The 16,209-nt window shown below is 45.3% G+C and overlaps 2 protein-coding genes and 1 long non-coding RNA gene across 6 annotated transcripts in view; 2 read left to right on the forward strand and 1 right to left on the reverse strand.

The window, feature by feature from the left end:
- Window positions 1–844: 844 nt before the first annotated feature.
- On the forward strand, window positions 845–3,790 carry LOC106602106 (uncharacterized). Of its 2 annotated transcripts, XM_014194575.3 has the most exons (3): window positions 845–2,709; window positions 3,027–3,081; window positions 3,404–3,790. In XM_014194575.3, exons 1-2 carry the CDS (start codon window positions 1,476–1,478, stop codon window positions 3,068–3,070), a joined length of 1,278 nt encoding a protein of 425 aa, XP_014050050.3. In that variant the 5' UTR covers window positions 845–1,475; the 3' UTR covers window positions 3,071–3,081; window positions 3,404–3,790. The 2 variants fall into 2 exon arrangements, with proteins under 2 accessions (XP_014050050.3, XP_014050051.3); XM_014194576.3 differs by lacking the exon at window positions 3,027–3,081.
- A 9-nt stretch (window positions 3,791–3,799) lies between these two features.
- On the reverse strand, window positions 3,800–13,698 carry LOC123742378 (uncharacterized). The gene is made up of 2 exons (XR_006769506.2): window positions 13,445–13,698; window positions 3,800–5,387 (listed from the first exon to the last, which is right to left on the reverse strand). It is a non-coding gene; the product is annotated as an uncharacterized LOC123742378 (long non-coding RNA).
- The window catches only part of LOC106591483 (ETS-related transcription factor Elf-2), a 32,295-nt gene continuing 21,469 nt past the window's right edge, over window positions 5,384–16,209 (forward strand). For 2 of the 3 annotated variants that reach the window (XM_082974057.1, XM_082974060.1), the window contains exon 1: window positions 5,384–5,685. The gene's annotated coding sequence lies outside the window, so the exon portion shown is untranslated. Of the gene's footprint in view, window positions 5,686–13,394; window positions 13,660–16,209 lie in introns of those variants that run through there. The other variant, XM_082974058.1, reaches the window with a different exon arrangement.

Raw genomic sequence — 16,209 nt, forward strand, 5'->3', positions numbered from 1 at the left:
TTATGGAAAGGCAGGTTTTGTTAAATATTTACCAGTTATGTAGAACCTATAGTTCCCACACCCACCCATCCAGAACTCCTCTAGTCTAGACATACCCATGACCGTACATTGCTTTTAGTTTAGTCATGAGTTTTGGTAGCAGTTGGATATTATTTTTATGATCATCTATCAGGTGCCTCAATGCCATGTTCATGCTCCCATGTGTACTGAAGGGTTTTATGTAGCTGTGTGTGATCTTTTAGTAAAGCATAGACATCTTGTACCAGATTTCAGAATTGTCTAGTCTCTGTGCCTGTCAGGCTTTCAACCCAGAACTGGTACAAACTGGTCTGAAGACACAGCAGCAGATTGGTTTGACAGGTCTGGCTCTACAGGTTTTACAACATCAAAGCAAATGTAAAAACACTAAACCATGATTAGTTATTAAATAACATTCACCTTTTTTATGCTTTGTCTTTATGATGCGTTTAGTATTATGGTACTTGGCATGAATTGTTTTCTAGTTGAATTTGTCGGCTGGTTAAAGTAGTGCACATATACCAGGCAGTCAGACTGCCAGCAGTTGATCAACACTGTCCAATGGCCTTGGGCCCTGTGCACATCCAAACACCACCAGGAACTGGATTGAAGGAACAGTTCAGAGAACTAAATGGATCCGTACACGGTTTGCTACTCCTGAAGTGGAGTGTTTATCAGTCATAACATTCCAGCCTGTAGTAGGGTCTTTATCAACAAACCTCCAGGTTTTTATCCACACTACACAGACAAGGGGCATGACATGGCTGCTGGACTAGTCCCATGTGTTAGACCCCTCCCCCCCCCCCCCCCCAGATGGTCACGTGCCCCCCACGGCGGAATGATGTCAAGGTATGTCATCCTGAGCCCTGAGGTGAATGGAAGGTAAGTACAGTAGACGGTAAACAATGTTTTAATTACTTTTATAAAGATTGAATGTTATTACTTCACACATGATTTGATATCTGTAATTAAATGACCCTATCAGTATGTAGGCTGTTGGTAAGACCGTGGTACAGGCCTACATAGATACCATTACAGTACGATACCTTTTTCCTTACATAAACTCAAGTTTAGATTAGTTGATGTCCATAGAGTTGATAACCTGCCAATATGTGATTCTCTGGAAGAAAATACTAGACTGCTGTAATACAATAACTCACCCACATCTAACATGGTTACTATGTAGGTTATTACTGATTTAGTATGGTATCTGTTGTAATAATAACACTATCACCCACATCTAACATGGTTACTTTATGTAGGTTATGACTGATTTAGTATGGTATCTGCTGATCTGCTCCATCCTTTTGTATATACAATATTTTTGCATATACTTTTCTGAAAAGCTCACCAAAGTGTGTCTGCAATATACAGGCATCCTTTTTGTCTTTCTTGCAAGACTGACATGACTGTTGCTTCTCTTTTTAGATGCTGTGTCTGACATCACGTCTGCCTCCATGAAGCTCCTGGCCAGCTCTGAGATCGCTGCTGCCTCGGTAGCCGAGAGGAGGCTCATGCCCGCCGTCCAACACCTAGAAGACCGGACTGAAGAACCCTTGCTCGCTCCCGCTGAGGACATTCTAGAATCCCTGGAGGTTCCTAAAGCTAAGGTAGAGCAGGAAGTAGTATCTGTGGAGGTGGAAGTGGCAGTAGAAGCATCAGCTGCAGAAGCAGCTGTCGTGGAAACTGAAGAACCAGAAGAGGAGGCTGTTGTTGCTGCCCCTGATGCCACAGAGGAAGTGGTTACTGAGGCGACCCCTGAGCCAGAGGAAGTAGTTCCGGTCGCCGTAGAGGAGGAGACGGCTGCACTTCCCCTAGAGGCCCCAGAGCTCCCTGCCGCTGTGGAAGTACCTGTGGCTGAGGCTTCTGCCGCTGTGGAAGTACCTGAGGCTTCTGCCGCTGTGGAAGTACCTGAGGCTTCTGCCGCTGTGGAAGTACCTGAGGCTTCTGCCGCTGTGGAAGTACCTGAGGCTTCTGCCGCTGTGGAAGTACCTGTGGCTGAGGCTTCTGCCGCTGTGGAAGTACCTGAGGCTTCTGCCAAGGAGGGACCAATAGTAGAAGCACCAGCAGTAGAGGAATTTTCCCCAGAAGAGGCTGCCCCAGTCGAAGAGTCAGCGCCAGTTGAGGCAGAGGTACCTGCAGCCGAAGAGGTAGCAGTAGTAGAGGATGCTGCCCCAGTGGAGGAAGCCCCAGTAGCGGAGGAAGCCCCAGTAGCGGAGGAAGCCCCAGTAGCGGAGGAAGCCCCAGCAGCGGAGGAAGCCCCAGCAGCGGAGGAAGCCCCAGCAGCGGAGGAAGCCCCAGCAGCGGAGGAAGCGGCAGCGGCAAAGGAGGCTGTGGAGACAGCCCAAGTGTCTGAGGATGAGGGGCTCGTCGTGGAGGCGGCAATGCTGGCAGCAGCCTCAGCCCTGGATGTTGTGGAGGCAGAGGCAGCCCCGGCTGAGGAAGTCAAGGAGGCCCTCTTCACTTCATGCCACCAATGTGAAGCCCCAGCTTCTGAGGCTCCCCCAGTTGAGGCTGCTGTGGCAGTCACCCCCGTGGAGGTTGTAGAGGCTGCATCTGTGGTGGAATTAGAGGCTCCCCCTGCTGGTGTGGAGTCAGTTGGTGAGGCAGTGGAGGTGACCGCAGAGGAGCGTGCCACCGATTGGCCTGTGGAGCTGACCGCAGAGGGAGTGGAGGAAGCCAAGGTGGAAGGTAAGTCAGATCTCTACACTCTATTTCTTATGTGGGATTTTTAGTATAGTTCTTTTTTGTTGTTTTTACATACATTTAGAGTTAGGAAAAGGCAGACAATTTAGATAAATATATTGCTTGTTTTCTTTGAGTAAAGGGCCCTTTGGTCACAAACAACAGGGACATGTTTCATTTTTATAATATAATTAATTAGGATAAGAAACAAATGTAAGACCCCGACCAATACCACATATAATACAATACCTACTGTGGCCAACATATAGTAGATTCTCCCTAAACTCTGTCCCGTTTCTGTCCCACCTTTACTATGCCAACAGGAGAGACTGCCAGGCCAGTAAAGAGGTCCTGCTCAGTGATGTAATAGTACAGAAGGTAAATAGAATGACAGTAGCATAGAATTAGAACTAGGACAACAGACGTTCCCATTCTAAGCAACATTCCATTTGAATGTTTGATCATGGCATTAGAATTCTGTGCCCCTTCAGAATTCCGTACATTCCGACTCTTTCACACAAGAAAAGGACATTATTTTCAGAGCTACTGTGTGTCTGCTCAATTTATTCTAATTCTATGGACAGAACACATTGGCCCCAGATAGCTAGTAGTTGCTTGCATGTTGCATTACACATTGGATTAGTTGCTAGGAAGGATACATGGATTTTCACTAAATACTGTTATTCTTTTTCCTCCCCAGGTGCACAGAGTATGAGCCTGATGTTGCTGACAGCCCAGTCCTGACTAGAGACTAGCGATATGTGCCTTCTGGAATAGTCAACGCCCACAGCTGTCAATCAAACAGGACGATCAACATAAAACACACACAGAATTAGAACTGGTTTGAATTTAATTCTATAATTATAATAAACTAATGATATTTAAATGTTGTCTAATGACAACAGTTGTCAACCTTGTAACTACATTCCAGGTTCTCACTCAGTTTCTTGGTCTTGTATTATCCCTACATTTATATTTACGTCATTTAGCAGACACTTTTATCCAGAGTGACTTACAAATTGGTGCATTCACCTTATGATAATCCAGTGGAACAACCACTTTACAATAGTACGTCTATATCTTTTTTTTGGGGGGGGGGGGGGGGGGGGTAGAAGGATTTCTTTATCTTATCCCAGGTGAGGTGACACTTCTGTAAGGGTTTGAAGTCTGACTTTATTCTTAGGTTCAGACCCAAATGTCACCTTATACCCTATATAGTGCACTACTTTTGACCAGGGCCGTAGGGGAATTGGGTACTATTTGGGACGGACATCTATTTCTCAGTACCACCCTGTTCCACAAGGTGCCACTGTTACCAAGCTGACGAAGACCACTTGAATGTATTTGAAGTTACTTGATAAATTATCGTGTACTTGACATAGCCTAATGAATTCTGACTGTATTTTTTTTGATTGAATGAAATAAGATCTGAATTGGTGTATTAAACAGTAGGCTATTAGACAATGTCTAGATGATTGTGTTCTTCAAAGACTGTTGGGTTAGTTCTGCATGGAGTTTTTTTTATTCTATCAGGGAATATCTAGATTAAGTTTAGTTCCCAAGCCAGTAAACTGTTGGTAGACAGTATTGTACCTATGTGATGTAAAAATAAAATGTATGTTTCAGTCCAATAACAATCTATGTAATAGCTTTGCAGGTGGGGTTGGTTGGTGAGGTTGGGTGGTTGTGTGTGTGTAACACAGTATGGAAAGACTAGTTGTCCAAACTATCCTGTGGTTATATATTCATGTTGCTTGTGTATATTCTATAGAAAGACTAGTTTGAAGATCAAAACTAACACTATCCTGTCACTATATAGTCATGTTGTGTATATTTTAGATGGAAAGACTAGTTTAAAGGTCGAAACTAACAATATCCTGTCATTTATTTAAGTCATAATATAATTGTCATTATGTAATTACTAAAAAAGCTACTATGATGTCATACTCAGAAAAGTGTAATGTTGTATTTCTAAATTGAATGGAGCTGTACGCTTATTCAGAATGGACAAGTGGACTGTACACTTTTGACTTTGAACTTCATTGACATGATTCCATATCTAATTATGAGATTCAATTTGGAGAGGCCTTTTTTTAATGGATGAAATGATCAACTCAATAATTGTTTTATGTATAGTATGTTATTGTAAAGACTAATTCTTTGTAAATAAATAAAGGTGATTTAAACTGTTTGGTTGGCAATGTAATTATTGGGATGTTTTTGTATGCTACAGGATAAAACAACATTTTGGACAGTAGATGGAGCTCAATACTTCCATTCGATCTCCTTCAATCCGTTTGAATGGGTAACAGTCTCATTCAGCCAATGTTTATTGAAATGTATTCATTAGAGACTGGATGGCTACATGACTGGCAGTAGTGCAAAATGACTAGCAGTAGTGCAAATTATATGAAAAGAAACGCACAGAGAACGGGCATATCCTTCAGAAAATTATTTGATACACAGAAATAAAGTTGTATTTCAATGCTATGAAACATAACATCAGTAGTATAACAATTTTGGAGAATGTAGCAAAATCTAAATGACACTATTTATGGGGAAGGTTCGGGGGGCAGTTGCTGTTCTGCGTGACGTCACGGCCGGTGTGTCATTCGCTGGCAGGCTGTGTTGTCGTTTTCTGGACCCGAACCTCTCCTCCCAGCAAAAACAACGAGTCCAGCCCCCTTGGAAAAAAACACCGTTTTATTTATTGTTCAGAATAACATAGAAACAAACGTGCTTTCACAACGACCAGAAACAACCAAATCTAAATGTTGTAGATAGCGTTACACTATGGTTCGCTAACAACAAACGGGTTGCTAGTGAACGTTAGCTAGCTTTGGCGTTAGCAACGCTAGCTAGGTCTGTTCGGAGGAGGTTACGGAGTGTCACTGGCAGCAGCTAACGTTACCATTGTGTCTGTTGTTGACTCGGCCTTGCATCAGAAACCCCCTTAGGACTGGGCAGAAGAGGCATTTCAAGGTAAGGACATTCTTGTAGCTATCCATATGCTAATTATGCAAAACCATTTATCTAGCTAACAAGCTGATAATCGTGAATACCAGAACATATGCATGTTAGCTAACTAACTAGAAAGGAGGGGGCGTCACAATATAGCTAACGTTAGTTAATAATGGTAACTAGTTAGCTAGCCGCTGTGGGTTTTAAATAAATAAACTCTTTAATTAATGTTCATGTTTGAGAGCGAGAGAGGGCTCCAGAAAGTTACAGTAAAATGGCTAGCTAGTTAACTTACTATCCCAGTGCTGTACATCTCGCCCTCAGTTTTGTTTAATACCCATACATTTACACTGGCAATGCCCCTGGTAATGACAACTTAACCCAATACCACCCCAATGTACTGTTGCCCAGGAGTTAGACTACAGACTATAGTGTAGTGTCGGCAAAAGCTGCAAAGGCGTCCGTGGGTTTTGTGAAGCACTCGTAGCTACTCTGCTACATTTTATATTTTAGTCATTTAGCAGACGCTCTTTTCCAGAGTGACTTACAGTAGTGAGTGGATACATTTTCATATTTCATTTTCCTACATTATTAATAAGTTATTCAGACTAGCTAAAACAGCCGTTGGTCTGTCTGACTGTAATGTTATCTTGCCCTAGATAAGACTATGGCGGCACTTGACATTTGTCCTGTGATAACTGCTTCCCTCACAAGGAATTTGTGACTAGCTGCTAATGCAAACAAACGGAGAGCTAACTGAGTAGCACTGGCGTAGAGTAACCTTTGAACCAGCGAGCTAGGCCCTGAAGGATAGTTATCTCACAAGTGAACCAACGGTTTCAGCTTGGCACCAATGTCCTTGTTAGGCAACCAGTAACTAGAGTCCAACAGACACCGTTTACACAGTGAAACTTGCAGTGTACCGACTGTTGAACAAAAGCGTACGTTTACTTGAATATTACATATTGGGTGAATGTTTGGTTGGTTCTCAAGAGGGGGGTGGTGGGATGGACCACAGGGTTACCATAGTGATATGAGATGGGGTGGCAGGGGATGAATAAATGCTCACAGTGAGGGTTGGGTTCTCTGGTCAAACTCTGGCACTGCTAGAATACTGTCCTTGTAGAGTAGATACACACAGTGGTATGCTACACCTTATAGGCTACTTGATCTTGGGGGTGTGCTGAGCACACAGTCTAGTCAACATCCATTCTCTCAGGCGCTGACTGGGTATAAATAATACGACCTCTCTGGCACTGACTGGGTATAAATAATATGACCTCTCTCAGGTACTGACTGGGTATAAATAATACGACCTCTCTCAGGCACTGACTGGGTATAAATAATATGACCTCTCTCTGGCACTGACTGGGTATAAATAATACGACCTCTCTCAGGCACTGACTGGGTATAAATAATACGACCTCTCTCAGGCACTGACTGGGTATAAATAATACGACCTCTCCGGCACTGACTGGGTATAAATAATATGACCTCTCAGGCACTGACTGGGTATAAATAATACGACCTCTCTCTGGCACTGACTGGGTATAAATAATATGACCTCTCAGGCACTGACTGGGTATAAATAATATGACCTCTCTGGCACTGACTGGGTATAAATAATATGACCTTTCTGGCACTGACTGGGTATAAATAATATGACCTCTCTCTGGCACTGACTGGGTATAAATAATATGACCTCTCTGACACTGACTGGGTATAAATAATACGACCTCTCAGGCACTGACTGGGTATAAATAATATGACCTCTCTCAGGCACTGACTGGGTATAAATAATACGACCTCTCTGGCACTGACTGGGTATAAATAATATGACCTCTCTCTGGCACTGACTGGGTATAAATAATATGACCTCTCTCTGGCACCGACTGGGTATAAATAATATGACCTCTCAGGCACCGACTGGGTATAAATAATATGACCTCTCAGGCACTGACTGGGTATAAATAATATGACCTCTCTAGCACTGACTGGGTATAAATAATATGACCTCTCTCTGGCACCGACTGGGTATAAATAATATGACCTCTCTGGTACTGACTGGGTATAAATAATACGACCTCTCTCTGGCACTGACTGGGTATAAATAATATGACCTCTCTGGCACTGACTGGGTATAAATAATATGACGTCTCTCAGGCACTGACTGGGTATAAATAATATGACGTCTCTCAGGCACTGACTGGGTATAAATAATATGACGTCTCTCAGGCACTGACTGGGTATAAATAATATGACCTCTCAGGCACTGACTGGGTATAAATAATACGACCTCTCTGGCACTGACTGGGTATAAATAATACGACCTCTCTGGCACTGACTGGGTATAAATAATATGACCTCTCTCAGGCACTGACTGGGTATAAATAATATGACCTCTCTGGCACTGACTGGGTATAAATAATATGACCTCTCAGGCACTGACTGGGTATAAATAATATGACCTCTCTAGCACTGACTGGGTATAAATAATATGACCTCTCTCTGGCACCGACTGGGTATAAATAATATGACCTCTCTGGCACCGACTGGGTATAAATAATACGACCTCTCTCTGGCACTGACTGGGTATAAATAATACGACCTCTCTGGCACTGACTGGGTATAAATAATATGACGTCTCTCAGGCACTGACTGGGTATAAATAATATGACGTCTCTCAGGCACTGACTGGGTATAAATAATATGACGTCTCTCAGGCACTGACTGGGTATAAATAATATGACCTCTCAGGCACTGACTGGGTATAAATAATATGACCTCTCTCAGGCACTGACTGGGTATAAATAATATGACCTCTCTCAGGCACTGACTGGGTATAAATAATATGACCTTTCTGGCACTGACTGGGTATAAATAATACGACCTCTCTCTGGCACTGACTGGGTATAAATAATATGACCTCTCTCTGGCACTGACTGGGTATAAATAATACGACCTCTCTCAGGTACTGACTGGGTATAAATAATAAGACCTCTCTGGCACTGACTGGGTATAAATAATACGACCTCTCTCAGGCACTGACTGGGTATAAATAATACGACCTCTCTCAGGCACTGACTGGGTATAAATAATACGACCTCTCTCAGGCACTGACTGGGTATAAATAATACGACCTCTCTCTGGCACTGACTGGGTATAAATAATACGACCTCTCTCTGGCACTGACTGGGTATAAATAATACGACCTCTCTCAGGCACTGACTGGGTATAAATAATACGACCTCTCTCAGGCACTGACTGGGTATAAATAATATGACCTCTCAGGCACTGACTGGGTATAAATAATACGACCTCTCTCTGGCACTGACTGGGTATAAATAATATGACCTCTCAGGCACTGACTGGGTATAAATAATATGACCTCTCTGGCACTGACTGGGTATAAATAATATGACCTTTCTGGCACTGACTGGGTATAAATAATATGACCTCTCTCTGGCACTGACTGGGTATAAATAATATGACCTCTCTCTGGCACTGACTGGGTATAAATAATATGACCTCTCTGACACTGACTGGGTATAAATAATATGACCTCTCTCAGGCACTGACTGGGTATAAATAATATGACCTCTCAGGCACTGACTGGGTATAAATAATACGACCTCTCAGGCACTGACTGGGTATAAATAATATGACCTCTCTCAGGCACTGACTGGGTATAAATAATACGACCTCTCTGGCACTGACTGGGTATAAATAATACGACCTCTCTGGCACTGACTGGGTATAAATAATATGACCTCTCTGGCACTGACTGGGTATAAATAATATGACCTCTCTCAGGCACTGACTGGGTATAAATAATATGACCTCTCTCAGGCACTGACTGGGTATAAATAATATGACCTCTCTCAGGCACTGACTGGGTATAAATAATATGACCTCTCTCTGGCACCGACTGGGTATAAATAATATGACCTCTCTCTGGCACCGACTGGGTATAAATAATATGACCTCTCAGGCACCGACTGGGTATAAATAATATGACCTCTCAGGCACTGACTGGGTATAAATAATATGACCTCTCTAGCACTGACTGGGTATAAATAATATGACCTCTCTCTGGCACCGACTGGGTATAAATAATATGACCTCTCTGGTACTGACTGGGTATAAATAATATGACCTCTCTGGTACTGACTGGGTATAAATAATATGACCTCTCTGGCACTGACTGGGTATAAATAATATGACGTCTCTCAGGCACTGACTGGGTATAAATAATATGACGTCTCTCAGGCACTGACTGGGTATAAATAATATGACGTCTCTCAGGCACTGACTGGGTATAAATAATATGACCTCTCTCAGGCACTGACTGGGTATAAATAATACGACCTCTCTGGCACTGACTGGGTATAAATAATACGACCTCTCTGGCACTGACTGGGTATAAATAATATGACCTCTCTCAGGCACTGACTGGGTATAAATAATATGACCTCTCAGGCACTGACTGGGTATAAATAATATGACCTCTCTAGCACCGACTGGGTATAAATAATATGACCTCTCTCTGGCACCGACTGGGTATAAATAATATGACCTCTCTGGCACCGACTGGGTATAAATAATACGACCTCTCTCTGGCACTGACTGGGTATAAATAATATGACCTCTCTGGTACTGACTGGGTATAAATAATATGAACTCTCTGGCACTGACTGGGTATAAATAATATGACGTCTCTCAGGCACTGACTGGGTATAAATAATATGACCTCTCTCTGGCACTGACTGGGTATAAATAATATGACCTCTCTCAGGCACTGACTGGGTATAAATAATACGACCTCTCTGGCACTGACTGGGTATAAATAATACGACCTCTCTGGCACTGACTGGGTATAAATAATATGACCTCTCTCAGGCACTGACTGGGTATAAATAATATGACCTCTCTCAGGCACTGACTGGGTATAAATAATATGACCTCTCAGGCACTGACTGGGTATAAATAATATGACCTCTCTCTGGCACTGACTGGGTATAAATAATATGACCTCTCTCTGGCACCGACTGGGTATAAATAATATGACCTCTCAGGCACCGACTGGGTATAAATAATATGACCTCTCAGGCACTGACTGGGTATAAATAATATGACCTCTCTGGCACTGACTGGGTATAAATAATATGACCTCTCTCTGGCACCGACTGGGTATAAATAATATGACCTCTCTGGTACTGACTGGGTATAAATAATACGACCTCTCTCAGGCACTGACTGGGTATAAATAATACGACCTCTCTCAGGCACCGACTGGGTATAAATAATATGAACTCTCTGGTACTGACTGGGTATAAATAATACGACCTCTCTCAGGCACTGACTGGGTATAAATAATATGACCTCTCTCTGGCACTGACTGGGTATAAATAATATGACCTCTCTCTGGCACTGACTGGGTATAAATAATATGACCTCTCTCTGGCACTGACTGGGTATAAATAATATGACCTCTCTCTGGCACTGACTGGGTATAAATAATATGACCTCTCTCAGGCACTGACTGGGTATAAATAATATGACCTCTCTCAGGCACTGACTGGGTATAAATAATACGACCTCTCTGGCACTGACTGGGTATAAATAATACGACCTCTCTGGCACTGACTGGGTATAAATAATATGACCTCTCTCAGGCACTGACTGGGTATAAATAATATGACCTCTCTCAGGCACTGACTGGGTATAAATAATATGACCTCTCTCTGGCACTGACTGGGTATAAATAATATGACCTCTCTCTGGCACTGACTGGGTATAAATAATATGACCTCTCTCAGGCACTGACTGGGTATAAATAATATGACCTCTCTCAGGCACTGACTGGGTATAAATAATATGACCTCTCTCAGGCACTGACTGGGTATAAATAATATGACCTCTCTCAGGCACTGACTGGGTATAAATAATATGACCTCTCTGGCACTGACTGGGTATAAATAATATGACCTCTCTCTGGCACCGACTGGGTATAAATAATATGACCTCTCTGGTACTGACTGGGTATAAATAATACGACCTCTCTCTGGCACTGACTGGGTATAAATAATATGACCTCTCTGGCACTGACTGGGTATAAATAATATGACCTCTCTGGCACTGACTGGGTATAAATAATATGACGTCTCTCTGGCACTGACTGGGTATAAATAATATGACCTCTCAGGCACTGACTGGGTATAAATAATATGACCTCTCAGGCACTGACTGGGTATAAATAATATGACCTCTCTCAGGCACTGACTGGGTATAAATAATACGACCTCTCTCAGGCACTGACTGGGTATAAATAATACGACCTCTCTGGCACTGACTGGGTATAAATAATATGACCTCTCAGGCACTGACTGGGTATAAATAATATGACCTCTCTCTGGCACCGACTGGGTATAAATAATATGACCTCTCAGGCACCGACTGGGTATAAATAATATGACCTCTCAGGCACTGACTGGGTATAAATAATATGACCTCTCTGGCACTGACTGGGTATAAATAATACGACCTCTCTCTGGCACTGACTGGGTATAAATAATATGACCTCTCTCTGGCACTGACTGGGTATAAATAATACGACCTCTCTCAGGTACTGACTGGGTATAAATAATAAGACCTCTCTGGCACTGACTGGGTATAAATAATACAACCTCTCTCAGGCACTGACTGGGTATAAATAATACGACCTCTCTCAGGCACTGACTGGGTATAAATAATACGACCTCTCTCAGGCACTGACTGGGTATAAATAATACGACCTCTCTCTGGCACTGACTGGGTATAAATAATATGACCTCTCTCTGGCACTGACTGGGTATAAATAATACGACCTCTCTCTGGCACTGACTGGGTATAAATAATACGACCTCTCTCAGGCACTGACTGGGTATAAATAATACGACCTCTCTCAGGCACTGACTGGGTATAAATAATATGACAGTTGGTGGTGAATAACTGCTTGTGTCTGTCTGTAACTGTTGATGTTGCTGTGGGAGTTGTTACAGTTGGTGGTGAATAACTGCTTGTGTCTGTCTGTAACTGTTGATGTTGCTGTGGGAGTTGTTACAGTTGGTGGTGAATAACTGCTTGTGTCTGTCTGTAACTGTTGATGTTGCTGTGGGAGATGTTACAGTTGGTGGTGAATAACTGCTTGTGTCTGTCTGTAACTGTTGATGTTGCTGTGGGAGATGTTACAGTTGGTGGTGAATAACTGCTTGTGTCTGTCTGTAACTGTTGATGTTGCTGTGGGAGATGTTACAGTTGGTGGTGAATAACTGCTTGTGTCTGTCTGTGGTTGTGTGAGATCATGTGATGTTGACTTGTGTGTGCACTTTTGGTCATCTAGGCCTAAATTGTGTGTGTGTGTGTGCGAGAGTGAGGGCAGGGCGTTGTATCTTTAACAACTAGCCTCAGTCTGAACAAAAGCTCTGTTGTTGCAGTATCATGTGACGCTGTGTGTGTGTGTGTTCCACCCTCATCATGTGATCTGGGGGCAGGGCTCACACTCTCAAAGTGCTGAGTCTCTCTGTGGCTCACTCTCTTTCCACCGCATGGAGAAGACGGAGAGGGGAGAGGGATGAAAAGAGAGGAGGATAGAGGGATGGGAGAGAGAGAGAGAGAGAGATATAGAGGCAAGAAGAATGGTTCTGCAGTGCAGCAAGAACACATTCTCTCTCTCTTTCTCCTCTTTGTATCATTACTTGTTTATTTAGCTGGTTGAAAGACAGTCAAAGAAAGCTCCTACCTTTTTATAGATGTCATGGATGAATTAACAGCAGAAGGAACTCAGAATGTTGTGGGATTCCTCAGAACGTTGGATACTTGTATGGAATGTTGGAATCCTTCCAATCTAGGATCCAGTCTGGGGAAGAATGTGCAGGGTTCAGATTGAGCATGTGGAGCAGTCATGAGACTCTGACTCCATCTAAACCTGCTCTCTCTGTTCCATGGAGTTCCTTGGTAAGTAGCCTGTCTGAGGAATGTTTGCAGTGGTTGTTTGGCTCCTCTGTATCTTGTATGGTGAAGATGTTGGCTTTCGTTAGACTTTGGAATGACAGGACTTTGGAGTGAGTGATAACCTACATTCTCTTTATGTAATGTATATGGATAGGCGTTCCGTAGTGTTTTTATGCCAGTAGTCCAAACTAATCATGCTAACTTTGTAAACTAAGAGCTACAGTTTGGTGGGGTTGTTTTTTGCCTGTCTTTTGACTTTTAGGGTTTGCAACTGTTGTGTACTTCTGTGGTGACATGGCAGCCTCTCTTGACGGGCCTGTAATTCTGGTTTGAATGTTGAAGGTCTTGTTTGAGACTTGTTTAGTCTGCTGCTGTGTGTGTGTGTGTGTGTGTGTGTGTGTAAGGCCGTCATACCTGTTTGTCCCACATTAACTAGCTACAAAGAATATGGTACTCCGTTCTAGTATTTGAACAAAGGAACATTGGGTGCAACAGCTGTCAGGGAATGTTTGTGTGTGGACTTTGAGGTCTGACGAGGCTACTTTATATCATGTTTATGAAACCACTACAGCTGGCGCCACTGCATTTCCAATGTTTTTGAAAGAGGGAGTGCGAGGCAATGGGAGGGAGAAAGAGGGAGGGAGAGAGAGAGACCATCCTCCAGCTGGTTTGTGATTTGCTGATGGCATCCTTTCTTTGACTGTTATCTTAGTGTCAACGTTTTCCACCAGCCTTGAGCCAGAGTGGAAAGAAACTTGTAGATGTTGCAGCCCTCAAGGATGCAGGGCTGTGCACTTTAACACTTACACACAGACAGTCACACACACACTATGTTCCTTGGATGATTGGGCTGCCTATTCCAAGGTCTTGACATATCACTGTGTGACCGGTCAACGTCCATTGCACTGCCCACATGCACAGTTGCGCACGCTCACTCAGCCAGCCGATCACTCAGCCAGCCGATCACTCAGCCAGCCGATCACTCAGCCAGCCGATCACTCAGCCAGCCAATCACTCAGCCAGCCATCCAGCCACTCAGCCAGCCATCCAGCCACTCAGCCACTCAGCCAGCCATCCAGCCACTCAGCCAGCCATCCAGCCAGCCACTCAGCCAGCCAGCCAGCCACTCAGCCAGCCACTCAGCCAGCCACTCAGCCAGCCACTCAGCCAGCCAGCCAGCCAGCCACTCAGCCAGCCAGCCAGCCAGCCACTCAGCCAGCCACTCAGCCAGCCACTCAGCCAGCCAGCCAGCCAGCCACTCAGCCAGCCACTCAGCCAGCCACTCAGCCAGCCAGCCACTCAGCCAGCCAGCCACTCAGCCAGCCAGCCAGCCACTCAGCCAGCCAGCCACTCAGCCAGCCAGCCACTCAGCCAGCCAGCCACTCAGCCAGCCAGCCACTCAGCCAGCCAGCCACTCAGCCAGCCAGCCACTCAGCCAGCCACTCAGCCAGCCACTCAGCCAGCCACTCAGCCAGCCACTCAGCCAGCCACTCAGCCAGCCACTCAGCCAGCCACTCAGCCAGCCACTCAGCCAGCCAGCCAGCCACTCAGCCAGCCAGCCAGCCACTCAGCCAGCCAGCCAGCCACTCAGCCAGCCAGCCACTCACTCACTCACTCACTCACTCACTCAGCCAGCCAGCCACTCACTCACTCAGCCAGCCAGCCACTCACTCACTCACTCACTCACTCACTCAGCCACTCACTCACTCACTCACTCAGCCAGCCAGCCACTCACTCACTCACTCACTCAGCCAGCCAGCCAGCCACTCACTCACTCAGCCAGCCAGCCACTCACTCACTCACTCACTCACTCAGCCAGCCAGCCACTCACTCACTCAGCCAGCCACTCACTCACTCACTCACTCACTCACTCACTCACTCACTCACTCACTCACTCACTCACTCACTCACTCACTCACTCACTCACTCACTCACTCACTCATTTACTCACTCACCCAGCCCCTCACTCAGCCAGCCAGCCAGCCCCTCACTCAGTCAGCCAGCCAGCCCCTCACTCAGTCAGCCAGCCAGCCCCTCACTCAGTCAGCCAGCCAGCCCCTCACTCAGCCAGCCAGCCAGCCCCTCACTCAGCCAGCCAGCCAGCCCCTCACTCAGCCAGCCAGCCAGCCCCTCACTCACTCAGCCAGCCAGCCAGCCCCTCACTCACTCAGCCAGCCAGCCAGCCCCTCACTCACTCAGCCAGCCAGCCAGCCCCTCACTCAGCCAGCCAGCCAGCCCCTCACTCAGCCAGCCAGCCAGCCCCTCACTCAGCCAGCCAGCCAGCCCCTCACTCAGCCAGCCAGCCAGCCCCTCACTCAGCCAGCCAGCCAGCCCCTCACTCAGCCAGCCAGCCAGCCCCTCACTCAGCCAGCCAGCCAGCCCCTCACTCAGCCAGCCAGCCAGCCCCTCACTCAGCCAGCCAGCCAGCCAGCCTCTCACTCAGCCAGCCATCCAGCCACTCATCCAGCCACTCAGCCAGCCATCCAGTCACTCAGCCAGCCATCCAGCCACTCAGCCAGCCAGCCACTCAGCCAGCCACTCAGCCAGCCACTC

The sequence above is a fragment of the Salmo salar genome, chromosome 04 (genome assembly GCF_965601325.2).
Source record: "Salmo salar chromosome 04, fSalSal1, whole genome shotgun sequence".
NCBI lineage: Eukaryota > Metazoa > Chordata > Actinopteri > Salmoniformes > Salmonidae > Salmo > Salmo salar.

Bases quoted from the DNA above. Each gene is read 5' to 3' on its own strand.
- LOC106602106 (XM_014194575.3), top strand. From the start codon at position 1,476: ATGAAGCTCCTGGCCAGCTCTGAGATCGCTGCTGCCTCGGTAGCCGAG. The intron at 2,710-3,026 runs GTAAGTCAGATC...CTATGCCAACAG, and splicing joins GGAGGAAGCCAAGGTGGAAG to GAGAGACTGCCAGGCCAGTA.